This window comes from Grammomys surdaster, unplaced genomic scaffold (genome assembly GCF_004785775.1).
Source record: "Grammomys surdaster isolate TR1022 unplaced genomic scaffold, NIH_TR_1.0 185, whole genome shotgun sequence".
NCBI lineage: Eukaryota > Metazoa > Chordata > Mammalia > Rodentia > Muridae > Grammomys > Grammomys surdaster.
The window spans coordinates 2,653,873-2,668,846 of NW_021604630.1; the positions used below are offsets into that span (position 1 = coordinate 2,653,873).

At 44.6% G+C, this 14,974-nt stretch overlaps 2 protein-coding genes across 6 annotated transcripts in view; one reads left to right on the forward strand and one right to left on the reverse strand.

Annotated features, from left to right (window-relative positions):
* The first annotated feature begins 2,695 nt into the window (after positions 1-2,695).
* On the forward strand, positions 2,696-8,592 carry Plpp5 (phospholipid phosphatase 5). 3 transcript variants are annotated; one of them, XR_003711501.1, is made up of 8 exons: positions 2,696-2,801; positions 2,904-3,012; positions 3,212-3,302; positions 3,639-3,702; positions 4,117-4,241; positions 4,825-4,995; positions 6,147-6,405; positions 8,337-8,433. XR_003711501.1 is itself a non-coding variant. In XM_028768288.1 (8 exons), the coding sequence occupies exons 1-8, from the start codon at positions 2,740-2,742 to the stop codon at positions 8,435-8,437; spliced, it is 858 nt and encodes a 285-aa protein (XP_028624121.1). In that variant the 5' UTR covers positions 2,696-2,739; the 3' UTR covers positions 8,438-8,592. The 3 variants fall into 3 exon arrangements, 2 of the variants coding, with proteins under 2 accessions (XP_028624121.1, XP_028624122.1); XM_028768288.1 differs by having other exon boundaries at positions 6,147-6,281; positions 8,337-8,592; XM_028768289.1 differs by lacking the exons at positions 6,147-6,405; positions 8,337-8,433 and adding an exon at positions 5,440-5,787.
* Ddhd2 (DDHD domain containing 2) overlaps positions 7,493-14,974 on the reverse strand; it is a 34,721-nt gene continuing 27,239 nt past the window's right edge. For all 3 annotated transcript variants that reach the window (XM_028768287.1, XM_028768286.1, XM_028768285.1), the window contains exons 17-18: positions 9,695-9,802; positions 7,493-9,381 (exon numbers count right to left, since the gene is read on the reverse strand). In XM_028768287.1, coding sequence (XP_028624120.1) covers positions 9,721-9,802 — 82 coding nt within the window. In that variant the 3' untranslated portion in view covers positions 7,493-9,381; positions 9,695-9,720. The remainder of the gene's footprint in view (positions 9,382-9,694; positions 9,803-14,974) is intronic.

Sequence of the window (14,974 nt, forward strand, 5' to 3'; positions counted from 1 at the left end):
CTGGACTGGTAGGCAGCTTTTATACAGTAGTTTCTTCTTTGAGTACTTTCTTACAGGTTCTGTTCTGTTAGGGTCAAAGCCAGACTACAGTTTGAAATCTTAACGTTATCTGTTCAGAACGTAGAGCTGGCTCTCCAGGGGCTGCTGCTGATTGTGTTGAGACAACACTCCTCTCGCATTCCTTCCCCACAGAGCTAAGATGCTGCCAGCCATGTGTCTCGTCCTAATGGGAGAAGAAAACAAATTGCCTTTGTCTCTCTGAGCTTGAACAATTTGTAGTTTTCTATTTCTCATGAGATGACAAGACATTGCTTTATTTCTAGACTTGAATTGCTTTCCACATGGCTATTGCATCTGACCACCCTCTCCTACTCTGCCACGTTGCTAAGGGCAGCACAGAAAGTCATAGTGGCAAGGTCCTTCGGGATGGACCACCCACACTTGCTCTCTGCTTATCTGTAACAGAATGGTTACAGACAGATAGGCTATAGGAATGAATGTAGACAGCTTTGCAGTGGATTCGCAAATACTGAAAAGCTGGACATTTGTTTGAACTGAAATATCACCAGTTTTTATCTTGGGTAGGCTACTGGGAGACAGAGAAGCAAAGGTGCAATGTAGTCCCGTAACACTGAGACCCCCACCCCATTGAATTCAGGTCCTTCAAGCACTTGGGACTTCAGACTCTCATTTTACATTTTATATTTTTAAAATTGTGAAATGGAAAGCATCACTTGTTACTGTCAATGAAGTTCCCCCAACGGGAACATCTTAGATTTGCTGGCACCTTTGAGGAAGGGGCTCCTGCATGAGATATCAGCAGCAATTTTAGAAATTAATTTCCCTATGTTTTTGTTTTGCCTTTTTTTTCCCCTTTGTTTGCCTCATCCCCAAGTACCTCTTCTTTCTGTTTAACATATGATGCGTGTGGGGAGGACGGGTGCACTTATGTTATACTCTAAAATGCTATTATAACCTTTGTTTCAAAAAAAACATTTCCACTGGGCATGGTGACACATGCCTTTAATCCTAGCACTCCAGAAGCAGAGGCAGGCAGATCTCTGTGAGTTCAAGGCTTACATAATGAGTCCCGGCCAGCCAGGGCTATGTAGAGAGACCCTGTCTCAAAAGGGGGAAAAAAAGGAAAAAGAAAAAAATTGTTTGGCTTTCGTCAATCCATTGCAAAAGTGTGAAATGTAAGCACTTGTACCTTTGTATGGGGGGTGGGGGAGAAGAGTATTGCTTGTCCTTCAGTAGGCTCTGAAAGTCACTGACACGCAACTTAAAGGGAAAATAGATGTTGCCAAAGTCAGTATTCGGTCCTTGGTTTTCTTGTGACTTCATCTTGTCTGCTAAGCGATGAGAAACCTTCCTTACCTGCTGACTGGTCCTTGCTGTGTGCAAATGGCTTTCCAGTATCTGCCAGTTTGCCTCAGTATTCTTGTCAGTTAAAAGGAATGAGGAAAATTACACTTTCGCTGTCAATTAACATCTCATTTTTTGTTCCCTATGGTAACTAACTGTATTGCCGCTAATAACCAAGATGCTAATTGATTACAGCTGGCTAAAAAGACCTTTTTATAGACAAAGATTTGTGTATTTTCAACTGATATAGCAAATTCATTTGTGTCCATTTGAATATTACACAATAAACAGATAACTGCAGATTCCATCTTCCTTCTTTGTGTTCTTTGAATAAAGTTCTTGATAGATTGTTTACACCTGTGTTTACCTGTATGAACTCTATGAAATATTATTTTGCTTAAACCACTTGAGTCCTTAAGATCAACATTCACTAGTCAGTCTCTTCAGTTTCTGTGACGTGGAGCTCCTAACACTAAGGGATTAGTGTTAACTTTCCCCAGGGGTATTCTACTAGGGCATTACTGTTTAATGACTTCAGAACATATTTTAAGGATTTTGTTTATTGACCACCAATGTCTTATTGCAAAGTATGAGCCTACCAGTCTTGGTTAAACTGTACATAGATAGCTGTTAACTAGTATAGTGTATGTGAGATTGCCTGTAACATTTGAGTTTCTTACTGATGTGTGCTGGAGGGACAGTTTTTGTACATTGTATTTACTTACTGGAATCTTGCCTTTTTAATCTTACAGATACTTTAGAATTCAAATATGTTTTCTGCTTCTGTAAGAATGTGGGAAAGCTTTTAATGGCATTCCATTGATTTCAGGTCTTGCTTGAGGTTGACTTTAATAAATTGTCCTGTATGGTCTACTTAAGAATACGGGCTTGTTCTTTATATCTTTACTTTTATGGTACAGTTTACTGGGAAGTGAGACACAAAATACATCCACTCACCCTCAGCCCAGTCTTTTTCCTTTGAAATGCTAAGAAATCGTTTCTTTAAAGTGGGTTTTCTGGTTTGTTTTTGTAGAGGAATCGTCTCTGGAGAATGGCGTCCCTTTTTCGTGTCCTATAAGCTGATCTGGGTGATTGGTAAAGGACACTTTTATCACATTGTTTTGAGACCAAAAGGTGGCCTGCTGTTTGGACAATAGTCGGGTCATGCAGATCAACCAGAGGACAGTGCCTGTGATTTGCTAGGTGGCACTCAGAACGCAGCAAATGAGCTCTGCATTTCCTGCTTCCCGGGGGCCCCGCTGGTACAGCCCCCTCGGAGTCCGCTAGGTGGCGCTGGGCCCCCGGCGGGCGGAACCACGGCACACCGGAGCCACGTCAGCGTCCGATCCGCGGGCGGGCCGCGCGTGTGGCGGGATGGGGCCGGCGGCCCTGGGAGCCGAGCTGGGCGTGCGGGTCCTGCTCTTTGTGGCCTTCCTGTAAGGATCTGTCTATGCTCCCGGGCGTCCCAGGGCGCCCGCACTTGATAAGTGCAGCTCTTCCGCGAGGTGGCCTGTCAACCTTCCCCGCTTCCTCCTCAGGGTGACCGAGCTGCTTCCTCCCTTCCAGCGGCGGATCCAGCCCGAGGAGCTGTGGCTCTACCGGAACCCGTACGTGGAGGCGGAATACTTCCCCACCGGCCGCATGTTTGTGCGTGAGCAGCCCTCCCGCCTTCCTCCCCCTGGCGCCGACTCCTCCCTCCCTGTGCTGGTGGCCCAGGACTTGATCCTCGAGTCCCAGGTCTAGGGCAAGCCGTGGTGGGCTCGCGGAGCCCGAGGTCAGTGCGCGGCAGCTGGTGGCGGCGCGGCCAGGAGGGACTTGATGTTCCCTGCCCTGTGTTCTCCTTCAGGTCATTGCCTTCCTCACTCCACTGTCCCTCATCTTCCTCGCCAAGTTTCTGAGGAAAGCTGACGCCACCGACAGCAAGCAAGCCTGCCTCGGTCAGTCGCCCTTCCAGTTGTTCCTGTCGTAGTGTTGGCAAGTAGCTGTGGGGTTCGGCCACTCTGCACCCCTAAAGCATGTCCTCTTACCCCACCTGTTACCCCACGAGGCCAAAAAGCAGGAGTACTGTTAAGAACGTCCTTAGCACAGGCACCACCCAGGTGTACCTCGGTGCTGTCCCTAGGCCATCTAGTGTTTCTGGAGCTGGAACAAGGGCCAGTTGCCTTTATGCTCCATTCTGGTTGGGTTCTACCCCAGAGCAGTGAAGGCTCTGTTGATGGTGGTGGCATACCCTTCCCCGAGCAGATGGCACTGACAGCTTCTTTGCTTTCCAGCTGCCAGCCTTGCCCTAGCTCTGAATGGCGTCTTTACCAACGTGATAAAACTGATAGTGGGCAGGTAAGCGAGAGACCTCGGCCCGCCCTCGGCCTCCACCATTGGTCGCAAGTGTTGTTTCCCTGGATTCTCACACTGGTCTTTCTCACCAGACCTCACTCTCCCCACCCTCTGCCTGTTCTAAACGTACCACCTGGTCTGTGTCCTGTCCTAGTTCCCACAGCGACAGCCTTTACTGTACCTGAAGCTGGAGAGTGATTCGCTGCTCTTGTGCTGAGATACAGTCATATGCTAGAGACTTTCTTCACCATTGGCCATGTGACTAAAGCCTTTTTCTCAGGAGGAACACTAATCTAACCTTATTACATTATTTTGCCTATGACAGTGGTTAACAGATTATAATTGACATCTACTATTACTGAAAAACACTTTCTGAGAGTAAATTATATGTGCTCAAAGTCCCCTTATTTCTTCCAGGCCACGCCCAGATTTCTTCTACCGCTGCTTCCCCGATGGGCTGGCCCATTCTGATTTGACTTGCACAGGGGACAAGGACGTGGTGAATGAGGGCAGAAAGAGCTTCCCCAGCGGACATTCTTCCTGTATGAGTTACCTCAGTACTGACATGTATCTGTATTTCGCTTGTATGTGTGTATGCATGCTCTAGGAGCTAGAAGGCGGTGTTAGGTCCTCTGGAAGTGGAGTCAGAGACCAACATGAGTTGCCATTGTGAGTGCTGGGAACTGAACCAAGGTCCTCTCAAAAGCTAACTGCTGCTGAGTCAACTCTCAGCTCCTCAGGCTCCAATGTGTACTTAAAATATGGTTACATATAACCTACAAGGCTCTGTAAAAATCTTTATTCAAGATTTATTCAAGATTGTGAGGGGGCCACTGAACCTTCTATATTGTTACCTTCATAGCTCCCAAGGACCCAGCAAGGTATATTCTATTATTTTTGTAATAGAATTTATAGATGAGTGTACAGCACTGTCCACAGTGATAACTTCTCTTCCAGAAACTACTGTTACTTAAAACACTCTGAGACAGAAAATAAAGTCCTTCACCCCCTTTCCCTGTAGTCAGGAGGGATAAGCCCTGCTCTTGCTCCCTGCCCTGTCTGGCCATGAGTGACGGGCGGGGCTCCTGCAGAAGGACACACAACTCACAGGTCTTCCCTTTCTAGTTGCATTTGCTGGTCTGGCCTTTGCTTCCTTCTACCTGGCAGGGAAGTTGCACTGCTTCACACCACAAGGCCGAGGGGAGTCCTGGAGGCTTTGTGCCTTTCTGTCACCTTTACTCTTTGCAGTTGTGATTGCACTGTCCCGCACGTGTGACTACAAGCACCACTGGCAAGGTAAGCAGGGTTTTAATTTTTTTTTTTTATTTATGCCACAGGAGTTTCTGCTTTGCTTGTTTTAACTGTAGAAACGGGCACAGAGGAGTGGCTTACTAAGCATCCACTGAATGAATGAGCAAGCGAGTATGTGGGGCAGCCTGTGGATTGTACTGTGTGTGCATTTACAGCCATGGAGGACAGAGGCTTTGGCCAGTGAGGTGGCTCAGAGGTAAAGGCACACACAAGCCTGGCAGCCCGTGTTTCATCCCTAGAACACATGTGCAGGGAGAAGGAAGAAAGGACTCCAGAGTCCTCACCTCCACAGGAATCCCGCCCAGCACACGCACTCTTTTTAAAGTTAACTTGTGTATAGTATATATGCACGTGTATGCAGGTGTGTGTCCCCCAGTCATGGGGAAGCTAGGCAAGTCAGGAATCCTCTCTGACTTCCCCAGCACAGAGGTTGTTACAAGGGCATGTACGGACACGCTCAGCTTTTTATGTGGGTACTGGGGATTTGAACCCAAGTCTTCTTGTTGATGCAAGTAAGTGCTCTTACCTGCTGAGCCAGCTCCTCAGCCGTCAACTGTTAACCCATCACGCTAAACCCGACCCCACAAGATAGGGTTTCACTAGTTAGCCCTGGGGAACTTGCTACATAGACCAAGCTGGCCTCAAACTCAAAGAATTACTGCTGCCTCTGTCTGCTGGGTGCTGGGATAAAAGGTGTGCATCACCGTACCTCAGCTCCCTTTATTTTTAAGACAGGGCCCCTCCTCTAGCCAAGCCTACACAGAAGTAGAGTTCTGTCTCCACCTCCCAAATGTTGGGATCATAACTGTGTGCTGCCATTTCTAGGCAGAGTTTTTCAAATAGTGAAAACAAGTCGATGACCAGAGTCACAAACGCTTGTTAGCCTTTGTTAAAAAATTCTACCTCAGTCTTTGCTGATTTAACTGGGTGTGTTGATTTGATGTTTAGAAAACAATCTGACCAGTAATTCTATAACTGTATGATAAATCAAGTCACTCTAAAGAAATTAACAGCATGGGCTCAGGAGCATGCTGATTAATAGCCCCTACGAGCAGATTAACTGGGAGGGCCAAGTTGTCTATAACTGTGGTGCGTCTAGCATGGTTTTAAAGTGGGGTGCTATTTTCTCTCCTCAGATGTGCTAGTTGGATCGATGATTGGAATGACATTTGCCTACATCTGCTACAGGCAGTACTATCCCCCTCTGACTGACATAGAGTGCCATAAACCATTTCAGGACAAGCACAAACTTCCATCTTCACAGAAGCCTAGTGAGTTTCACCATTTGGATGTTTAGCTGAATCTACCTCAGTGGAGAACAAGCAAATCAAGCCTCCTAGCTGGACACCATGCACAAGCCAAGGACTTCTAGCTTTTACCTCTTCCAAGGTCAAAGTGAGGACACAGCCACACTGTACTTGCTTCCACAGGACTGTGCACCTTTGCCCCACTTCCAAGGCTAGACCCTGAGGTCTTACTGCCTGGCTTGGCATGGGGCTCTTTCAGTACCTCTCTCACTAGGTTAATGAATCTGGTCCATAGGGTTGGTATTCCAAGATCTAGTGTCTTTACATTGATGTAAGTGTCACTCCAGAAGAAACCTTTTCAGAAAGGAAGCTTTTCATGACCCCATTTTATCCTAGAAGGCTTAATTCCCAAACATCCATCTCCATCCTTTATAAATAAGGGCAGTGCTAGCTAAACTTTGATTCTGTTTACATTTTATGGTAATATCCCATTTAGCCTTAAGTAATAAAACATCGAATTTGGGCCAACTTTTTACTTTTTACTACATAAGAAAGAAAAATTATAGATATTATCTAGAAAATAAATGTATCTTTTTCTGCCTTTTGTTCACAAAGAAATATATGGAACAACTAGAGACTATCACCAGAACTTGATACCGAGGGCCACCTGATAGCTACCTTTTCTTTGTTATTATACTTTAAATAAAATTCTGTCTTATGTATTTCTTCTTATAACATACTCTTTTTTTTTTTTTTTTCATGAACTCAAGCAATCCACCTGCCTCTGCCTCCAGAGTGCTAGGACTAAGCATAAGCATGCAGCAACATTGCCCAGCTATGACAGAGTCTTAAACACATTTTCAATGCACTTCTTTTCCTCAGTAAGTCTGACAGTGAAACAGAAGAGTGTGCTTGAGGTTTTGTACTTTATAAGAACCATCCAGGTCTAGGAGTTCAACACTGGGTTCTCATCTGGTATGAATTAACTGCTGGTGTCTGTTGTTTGAGCTAATATTTATAGATACTAAAGGACAGGCTCTGTGCTTTCTGTATTTACAGGCATACTTAAAATACTTTAAATTCTGAACTATAGCTGTCCATGACAATGAAAACATCAGTCAAGGGAAAATAGCTTACATATTAGTTATTTGCCTAAAACTTTTTAAATTTAGTAATACATAAGAGAAAATGCCTACTATATTCATTTTTCTTGATGATAGACAAGGCCACGTGAATGTAGGCAAATGGTCAATAGTTTTATTTCAGCATTTACTAAAGTCTTAAATATAATCACATATAAAACAAACATTTCAAAAGTGCAAAATATCAGAAAGGTAATCAGTGCTATTCATCTCCCCTTGCAAATAGCCTCTCACTAATTGTGCAGCCAGAATTACGTACAAAATGCTGTTACACTAGAGTTTAAAAACAGCCTTGGTCAAGAGATTGTACATGATAAACAAGTGGCGGGATACAGATGCGTAGCCAGGTCCCTTGCCACCCTACTCACTTGTGTAACACTCAGCACGCCGCCGCCGCCACATGTGGAGCACCCACAGGTGAAGCACGGTGAGGTGCAAGCTCTTTTAGTTACCGTGCCGGACTGCCGGGAAGAAGCCTTTCTTAGTGCAGTGGTTTATCTAGCTCTCCAGGGCCAAGCTGCCCATCTTTGGTCACAAGAACGTACTCTCGGTTGTGCTTTGGTGTACACTCTTAAGTAGTAATGACTGCTAACAAGAGTAAACAAACCTCAAGACAGCAACTGACAAAACTTACTCGTTAGTATTTAATGAATACTACTTAATTCTCAGATATTCTAACTCAAGACATGTTGTAGAAAAAATAAAGTATTCCCTATACCTGGAACTCCTTAGTAGTTTGCTTATCCAGTATTACCCATAAGCAGAACGGAAGGCCAGGCCTGACGTCCTGTGCTTGCCTCTCTAACCTCCAGCGCTTCCCTCCCTTTCCCTGTCTGTAAAGGGCATGTTATGTGTAGGGCCTCTGGATACCATGATAGTTGGTTTACAAAAAATGTCAAAAATCAAAACACAGCTCACCTCCTCTGCCACTCTACAGAGAGACCTGTGGAAATCTTGAGGAGGACGAAGATGACGGCACATGCTGAGGAAGGGGAAGACAGTCTACCGTCACTAGTGCTCAAGATAAATGTGCCTTGAGTTCTCCAGATTCAGCTGCCAGTGCAGTGCACACAGCTGCTCCTCAGACCCTGGAGACAGGGTTTTCTTTCAGAATGTGCTCTTTTCCTCGCCCTAACTTGCATGCTCAACTACACTGCCTGCCAACTGTAAGTAAACATTTTGATGGTACCTCAGAAAGCAGTGACATTCATGTCACAATACTTTACTCAAGCGGAAGGAGCAGGTGACTTAAGTTGGTGCTACTAAAAGATTGCATTTACAACATCAACAGCTGGGAAGGGCCATGTAATTTCAGGTTGACCTTCAAAATAAGCTCACCGTCACCTTCAAAATAAGTATTAGCTAGTAACTTCCACCACTCCCCGCCCTGGTTTGGAATATGGTATAAAAGGGCAGGCATACGGCTCGTACAGCCTTCAGAGTGAAGCAGTTGTAAGAACAAGGGACAGCACCAGTGGTCCCTACAGTCCACCTGTGTGACGGTGTGCAGAGCAGACTGTATTATTAGTAAGCTTCTGTCGGGTCTTCATATGATACACACAGGAAGGAAATGCTGGCTCCAAAACTAGCAGCTAGTCCATATGCATTTTGCTTAGCCTTCCAGTGCAGAGATGAGGGACTGGACCCTAAGTACCTGGACATTTGAATGCACTCCCAACTGGTCCGTTTGTAAGGATAAAGAGTAAGCCTCTCTAGGCCCCCTAAACAGACTATATTCATTTCCATGTAATAAACAAGGACTGGCTGCTGTTCAAGCATTCAAATATGTAAACTTCCTACTACAAAACTGCTGAGTGTTCATACAAAGCAATGAGTTTTCCCTCTGCTTTCCACTAATTTCCAAAGAGGATTGGAAAGATCCCGTGGAATAAGACAGGCAGCATGCAGGACATAAGGTAGCTGAGAAGAAGTCTGCAGCAGCAAGCGTGTGGGTGTTCAGGAAAGGCTCCCTCAATGTCCATCTATGGGAGAGAGTGGGAGAAGGTCAGGGTGGTCACCCAGGGGAGCCAGCCACCACAGAGAACGCCACTGTCTAACACAGACTTCCCAGGTTCCTGTCTGGAGGCCGAGTCTGGTGACTTGGGATCCCAAGCACAAGATAAGATGTGCACCGATCCTTTCCTGAGTGGGCTACTGGACACTTGCTATGGATTTCAACCAGTGCCCTCCATGTGAGTATTACCTAGATCGTGGGGATGTAGACAGATCTATACAAAGAGCTTGAGGCTCTGATGTTCCTTATAACATAAACACTTCACTGCATTAAGAACTTACAGTAAGCAGCCACAGATGGGTCACTTTCACTGTAGAGGCTGATCAAGGAAGACACCCTGGGTTTGGTAGATCTCTTTGAGGACCAGCAATACTGTATCTTCAGATTCCCTGGGTAGAGAAAAACTTACATTGAGAAAAGACAGAATGGACTGTTGCCATATGCTTTTCATGTAATCTATACAAACACCTTGGCTTTATATTTATTTACTTTTTTTTTTTTTTTGGTTTGGTTTTTCAAGACAGGGTTTCTCTGTGTAGCCCTAGCTGTCCTGGAACTCACTCTGTAGACCAGGCTAGCCTCGAACTCTCGAACTCAGAAATCTGCCTGCCTCTGCCTCCCAAGTGCTGGGATTAAAGGCATATTTATTTACTTTTAACTATTGTAAAACTATGTGCCTCAGAGGTGTGTTGTTAGTGGTGTGGGAGGTTCTCTGGCGAAGAGTTATGTCTGGAAATAGGAAGTTAAGGGTCCTGGCACTGTCCCTCATAAAGACAGTAAACGACAAGGAGTCCACAGAGCCGTGCTTGTTCTCGTGCTCGAGGAAGGTCTCACTCTAGCCCATACTGTGCCTGCAACTTATTCTGTAGCTTAGGCTGCTCTTGAATTCACAGAAATCCTCCGACCTCAGCCTCTTGACTCCCGGATCACAAGCATAAACCACGGTTCTTAGCTCCATAGAGGCATTCTTGAAACAGTGAGGAGCCATCCAGTTGACCACCTTCATTTTTAAACTTTTATTTGCTTTTTGGAAAAGGCAATAAAATTATATGACCCAGAATTCCAAATATATCAAATGGGAGTTAGAGATACGGCTCTGTGGCTAGACGGCCAGCTAAGCAAGAATGGGGATCTGAGTTTGGAACACAACACTCACGTGAATAACCAGGCTGCTTAACCTGCTGTGCATAGTGAACAGCACAGTAAGGGAGTAAGACTGCCTGGCCACTAGCCTAGCTCAGATGCACTGAGAGACTCTGTCTCAAAGGAATACAGTAGAGAATGGCCAAGCAGGACACTCAGTGTCCTCTGGTCACCTCACATGGGCATACAGGTATTCACGCACACACACAGAACACATACATAGAGAAAAAATATATGTAACATGCATATTTTGTGTTTATAACCACTTCTTGGGTTACAGAGTCCTTTTCCTCTCATCCTGTCCCTCCTGGACACCAGCCCCAGGTCTTGCTCTTGAGACTCACCTTTCTCACTCTCTGATACCCACCTTCTAACATCCTGCAACTAGCAAACTTCCATTGTTGAGCCTTGCAGCATTCTTTAGAATGTTCTCGTTTTTTGAGATGTTTTGCTATGTGATCCTGGCTGGCTGTGAACCTGCAGATATCTTTCTGCTTCAGCCTCCCCAGTGCTAAAATCATAGACATATACTACCATGATCCAGCTAGCTTACTGCCTCAAACTTAGAAAACCTGATTCTCTTGTCTATCTCTCTTCTCAATGCTGTCTCCGTGGGCACACTGTATAGCACAAAGGCATAAGCAAGCAAAATACCCACACACATAAATAAAAATAGGCCATGGAGGCACACGCCTTTAATCTCAGCACTCTCCGAGTTTGAGGCCAGCCTGGTCTACAGAGTGAGTTCCAGGTAGTCAGGACTGCACAGAAAACCTCTGTTTTGAAAAACCAAAATAAACTAAAATGAAATAAAAAAAATCTTTAAAGACAGAAAGAAAAACTCAGTTCAAATTATTCCAAAACAACATAAGAAAATGAAGTAATTAACCATTTGTTTTGAAAATCATTATTATTAACCAAAAGAAGATAAAAAATGAGAGAACAGACTAAAAACAAATATCCTTCACAAATAGGGACACAAAAATCTTCAGCAAGACATTAATAATAAAATTCAGTGACACAAAAGAAACTGCCATATATAAGTAGGGATCTACAGAGAGCTACAATTTGGGTCTACATCTTGAAAACCAATCAGGAAGGAGTTCGTTCTATTAGTGAAAATACTGTAGGAACTTTGAGCATTTGCTTTCCCAGGACGAAACAAGAAACTGGGTAAAAAAGATTAGAACCAACATTTTCAAAACTATGAAAGTTAGTCTTAGAACAATTTTGGATGTCTATATAGTAAGGTCCTATATGAGAAAAAAATCGTGAATGTATCTACTCTAAAAACAAAACAAAAACAAAAAAACCAAGGCTCTGCACTGGAGAGATGGCTCCACGGCTGAAAGCATTGGCTGCTCTTCCAGAGGACCGAGTTTAGTACCCAGCACCCACATGGCAGCTCACAACTGTCTGTGGCTACAGTTCTAGCTGATCTAACACCCTTGTACACACACACATGCAGGCAAAACATCAATGAGTATAAAATTAAAATAAATTACTTCCTTTTTTAAAAAAAGGCTCAATACGAATAAGATTTTTGTTTTCATTTGTTTGGGGGATTTTTGTTTGTTTATTTTATTTTTAGACAGGATCACAAGTGGTAGCTCTGCCTGTAGCTCAGAGGTCCAACTGCCTGTTCCTCCTGGTGCTGGGATTGCTGGCAACAAAATGTTAATTTACTTACACACACATATAATTATAAGTGGGATTATCTTAACAGCTAACCCTCACACCTCAAACTCCACATGCAGGTTCCTCAGCTTATAACCTCCACAGAGAAGGCCTGGCGATGGCTTATGGGTAGGATGCTTGCTGTGAGAGCAAGGCCCAGAGTTTGATCTGAAGCCATGGAAAAGCTGTATGTCACGTGCATCTGGAATCCCAGTACTCCTATGGTGAGAGAAGAGCCAGGATCATCTGTGAGACACTCTCAGGCCGGCCATTCCAGAGAATGTGTAGCACAGTGGCAGACCAGGCAAAGGAGAGACCACGCCTCACAAAGTAGAAAGCAGGAACCAACTCCCAAAAGTTGTCCTCTGACCTCCACATGTGTGCCAAAGCACAAGTGCTTACTCATGCACACAAAATAAAATAAAAACTTTTAAAAACAGAATTCCAGGGACTGGAGAGATGGCTCAGTAGTTAAGAGCACTCACTGATTGCTCTTCCAGAGCACTTCAATTCCCACGTGGTTCAATTCACACACACACACACACACACACACACACTAATAATAATAATAATTATTATTATTAATAATATTTTTAAGGGCTGGAGAAGATGGCTCAGTGGTTAAGAGCACTGGCTGCTCTTCCAGAGGCCCTGGGTTCAATCCCAGCACCCACATGGAAGCTCACAACTGTCTAACTCAAATTTCAGGGGGATCTGACTCCCCTCATACAGACATATATACAGGTAAAACGATGCACATAAAATAAAAATAAATAAAAAGGGGTATGGTGGCCTTCACCTTTAAGCCTAGGAGGTAGAGGCAGGCAAATCTCTAAGTTTAAGGCCAGCCCATTCTACACCCATTCTACACAGTAAGTTCCAGGACAGCTAGAGCTACATAGTAAGACTGTCTCAAAAAAAAAAAAAAAAAAGGTAGAATGCCAAATTCTCGTATTGTTAAGACAATTAGATAAGCACATGTAAAAACCATGGCCTGGATCTTTCCCCCACTGAGTTGGCTAGTGAGCTGTCACCTTGACACAAGCCATGAGGAGCAAGCCAGTAAGCAGTAAGCCTCTGCTTCAGTTCCTGCCCTGAGTTCCTAAGCTGACTTCTCTTGGTCAGTGAAGAAGTGTAACCTGAGAGTTGTAAACTGAAATAAACCTTTACCTCTTCAAGTTGCTTCTGGTCATGAGTTTTATCACAGCAACAGAAACCCCGAGACACCCATTCTATATAAGAGTAACATCAGAAATGAATCCAAGATTTACATAAAAAAAGAAAGACTATAAAATATCAGAATGGACTATATAGTTTAGCGATAGGGGACAAGAAAGATCTAACTATGACTCAAGCCAGTGTGGTGACATGCCTTTAGCCCCAGGATTGGGAGGCACAGACAAGTAGATCTCTGACTTTGAGGCCAACCTGGCTTATGGATGGAATTCCAGGCCAGCCAGGGCTGAACAGTGAGACTGTCTGAAACAAACAAAAAACTCCTTAGATCAAAAGTCTGGCAAAACTCTCTATTTAGCAAAAACCCATACAGAGGCTAGAAAGATGGCCCTGCAGTAAGAGCACATGCCAGTCTTTCTTGCTGAGGTAGAGTTCCCAGCACCTACACTGGGAACCTCACAACGGCTAGTTACCCTGCCTCAGGGTATCTGATGCCCTCTTCTGACTCCTGTGGGCAACTGGACATACCCACACACATAACTGAGAATAAAATAAGACAATACAGGCAATATCAAATACAAACACATGCACGGCCATCTAATGAACATCAATCAATGCAAAGTCTCAACCATTCAATATAAGGAAAATAAAGGCTGTGGTGGTTTGAATGAGAATGGCCCTCATAGGTCCATAGGCTTGAATTCTTGGCCCCAGCTGGTGGAACTGTTTAGAAAAGATTAGAAGATGTGGCCTTACTGGAAGAAGTATACCACTGGAGGTTTCAAAAGTTCATGCCAGGCCTAGTGTTTCTTTCTGCCCACATCATTCAGTTAGATGTGATCTCTCAGGTACTCCCTACAGCACCATGCTTGCCCACCACTGCACATGCTTGCCCACCACTGCACATGCTTGCCCACCACTATGCTCCCCACCATGGCTAATAGACCAACTCCCTGAGACTGTAAGCCAGCCCCTGTTAAATGCTCTCTTTTATAAGCTGCCTTGGTCATGGTGCCATCACAGCTATAGAACAGCAACTATGACAGAAGTAAAAATAAAGGGTATAGGTAACTCCCAGAGAAAAAAACAGCTCTATATTTATGACAAGAAACTCCACCATTTTCTTTCTTTCTTTCTTTTTTTTTTGGCTTTTTCGAGACAGGGTTTCTCTGTGTAGCCCTGGCTGTCCTGGAACTCACTCTGTAGACCAGGCTAGCCTTGAACTCTTGAACTCAGAAATCCGCCTGCCTCTGCCTCCCAAGTGCTGGGATTAAAGGCGTGCACCACCACTGCCCAGCCCACCATTTTCATAATAGGAACCATTGGCTGGAACTGTGGTGGCACTCGCATTAAATCCTAGCACTTGGAAGGCAGAGGCAGACAAATCTGTTAGTTCCAGGCCAGCCTGGTCTACAGAATGAGTTCCAAGCCCACCAAAGCCACACAAAGAAACCCTGTTCCAAAAGGAAGGGAGGGAGGGAGGGAAGGAGGGAGGGAGGGAGGGAGGGAGGAAGGAAGGAAGGAAGGAAGGAAGGAAGGAAGGAAGGAAGGAAGGAAGGAAGGAA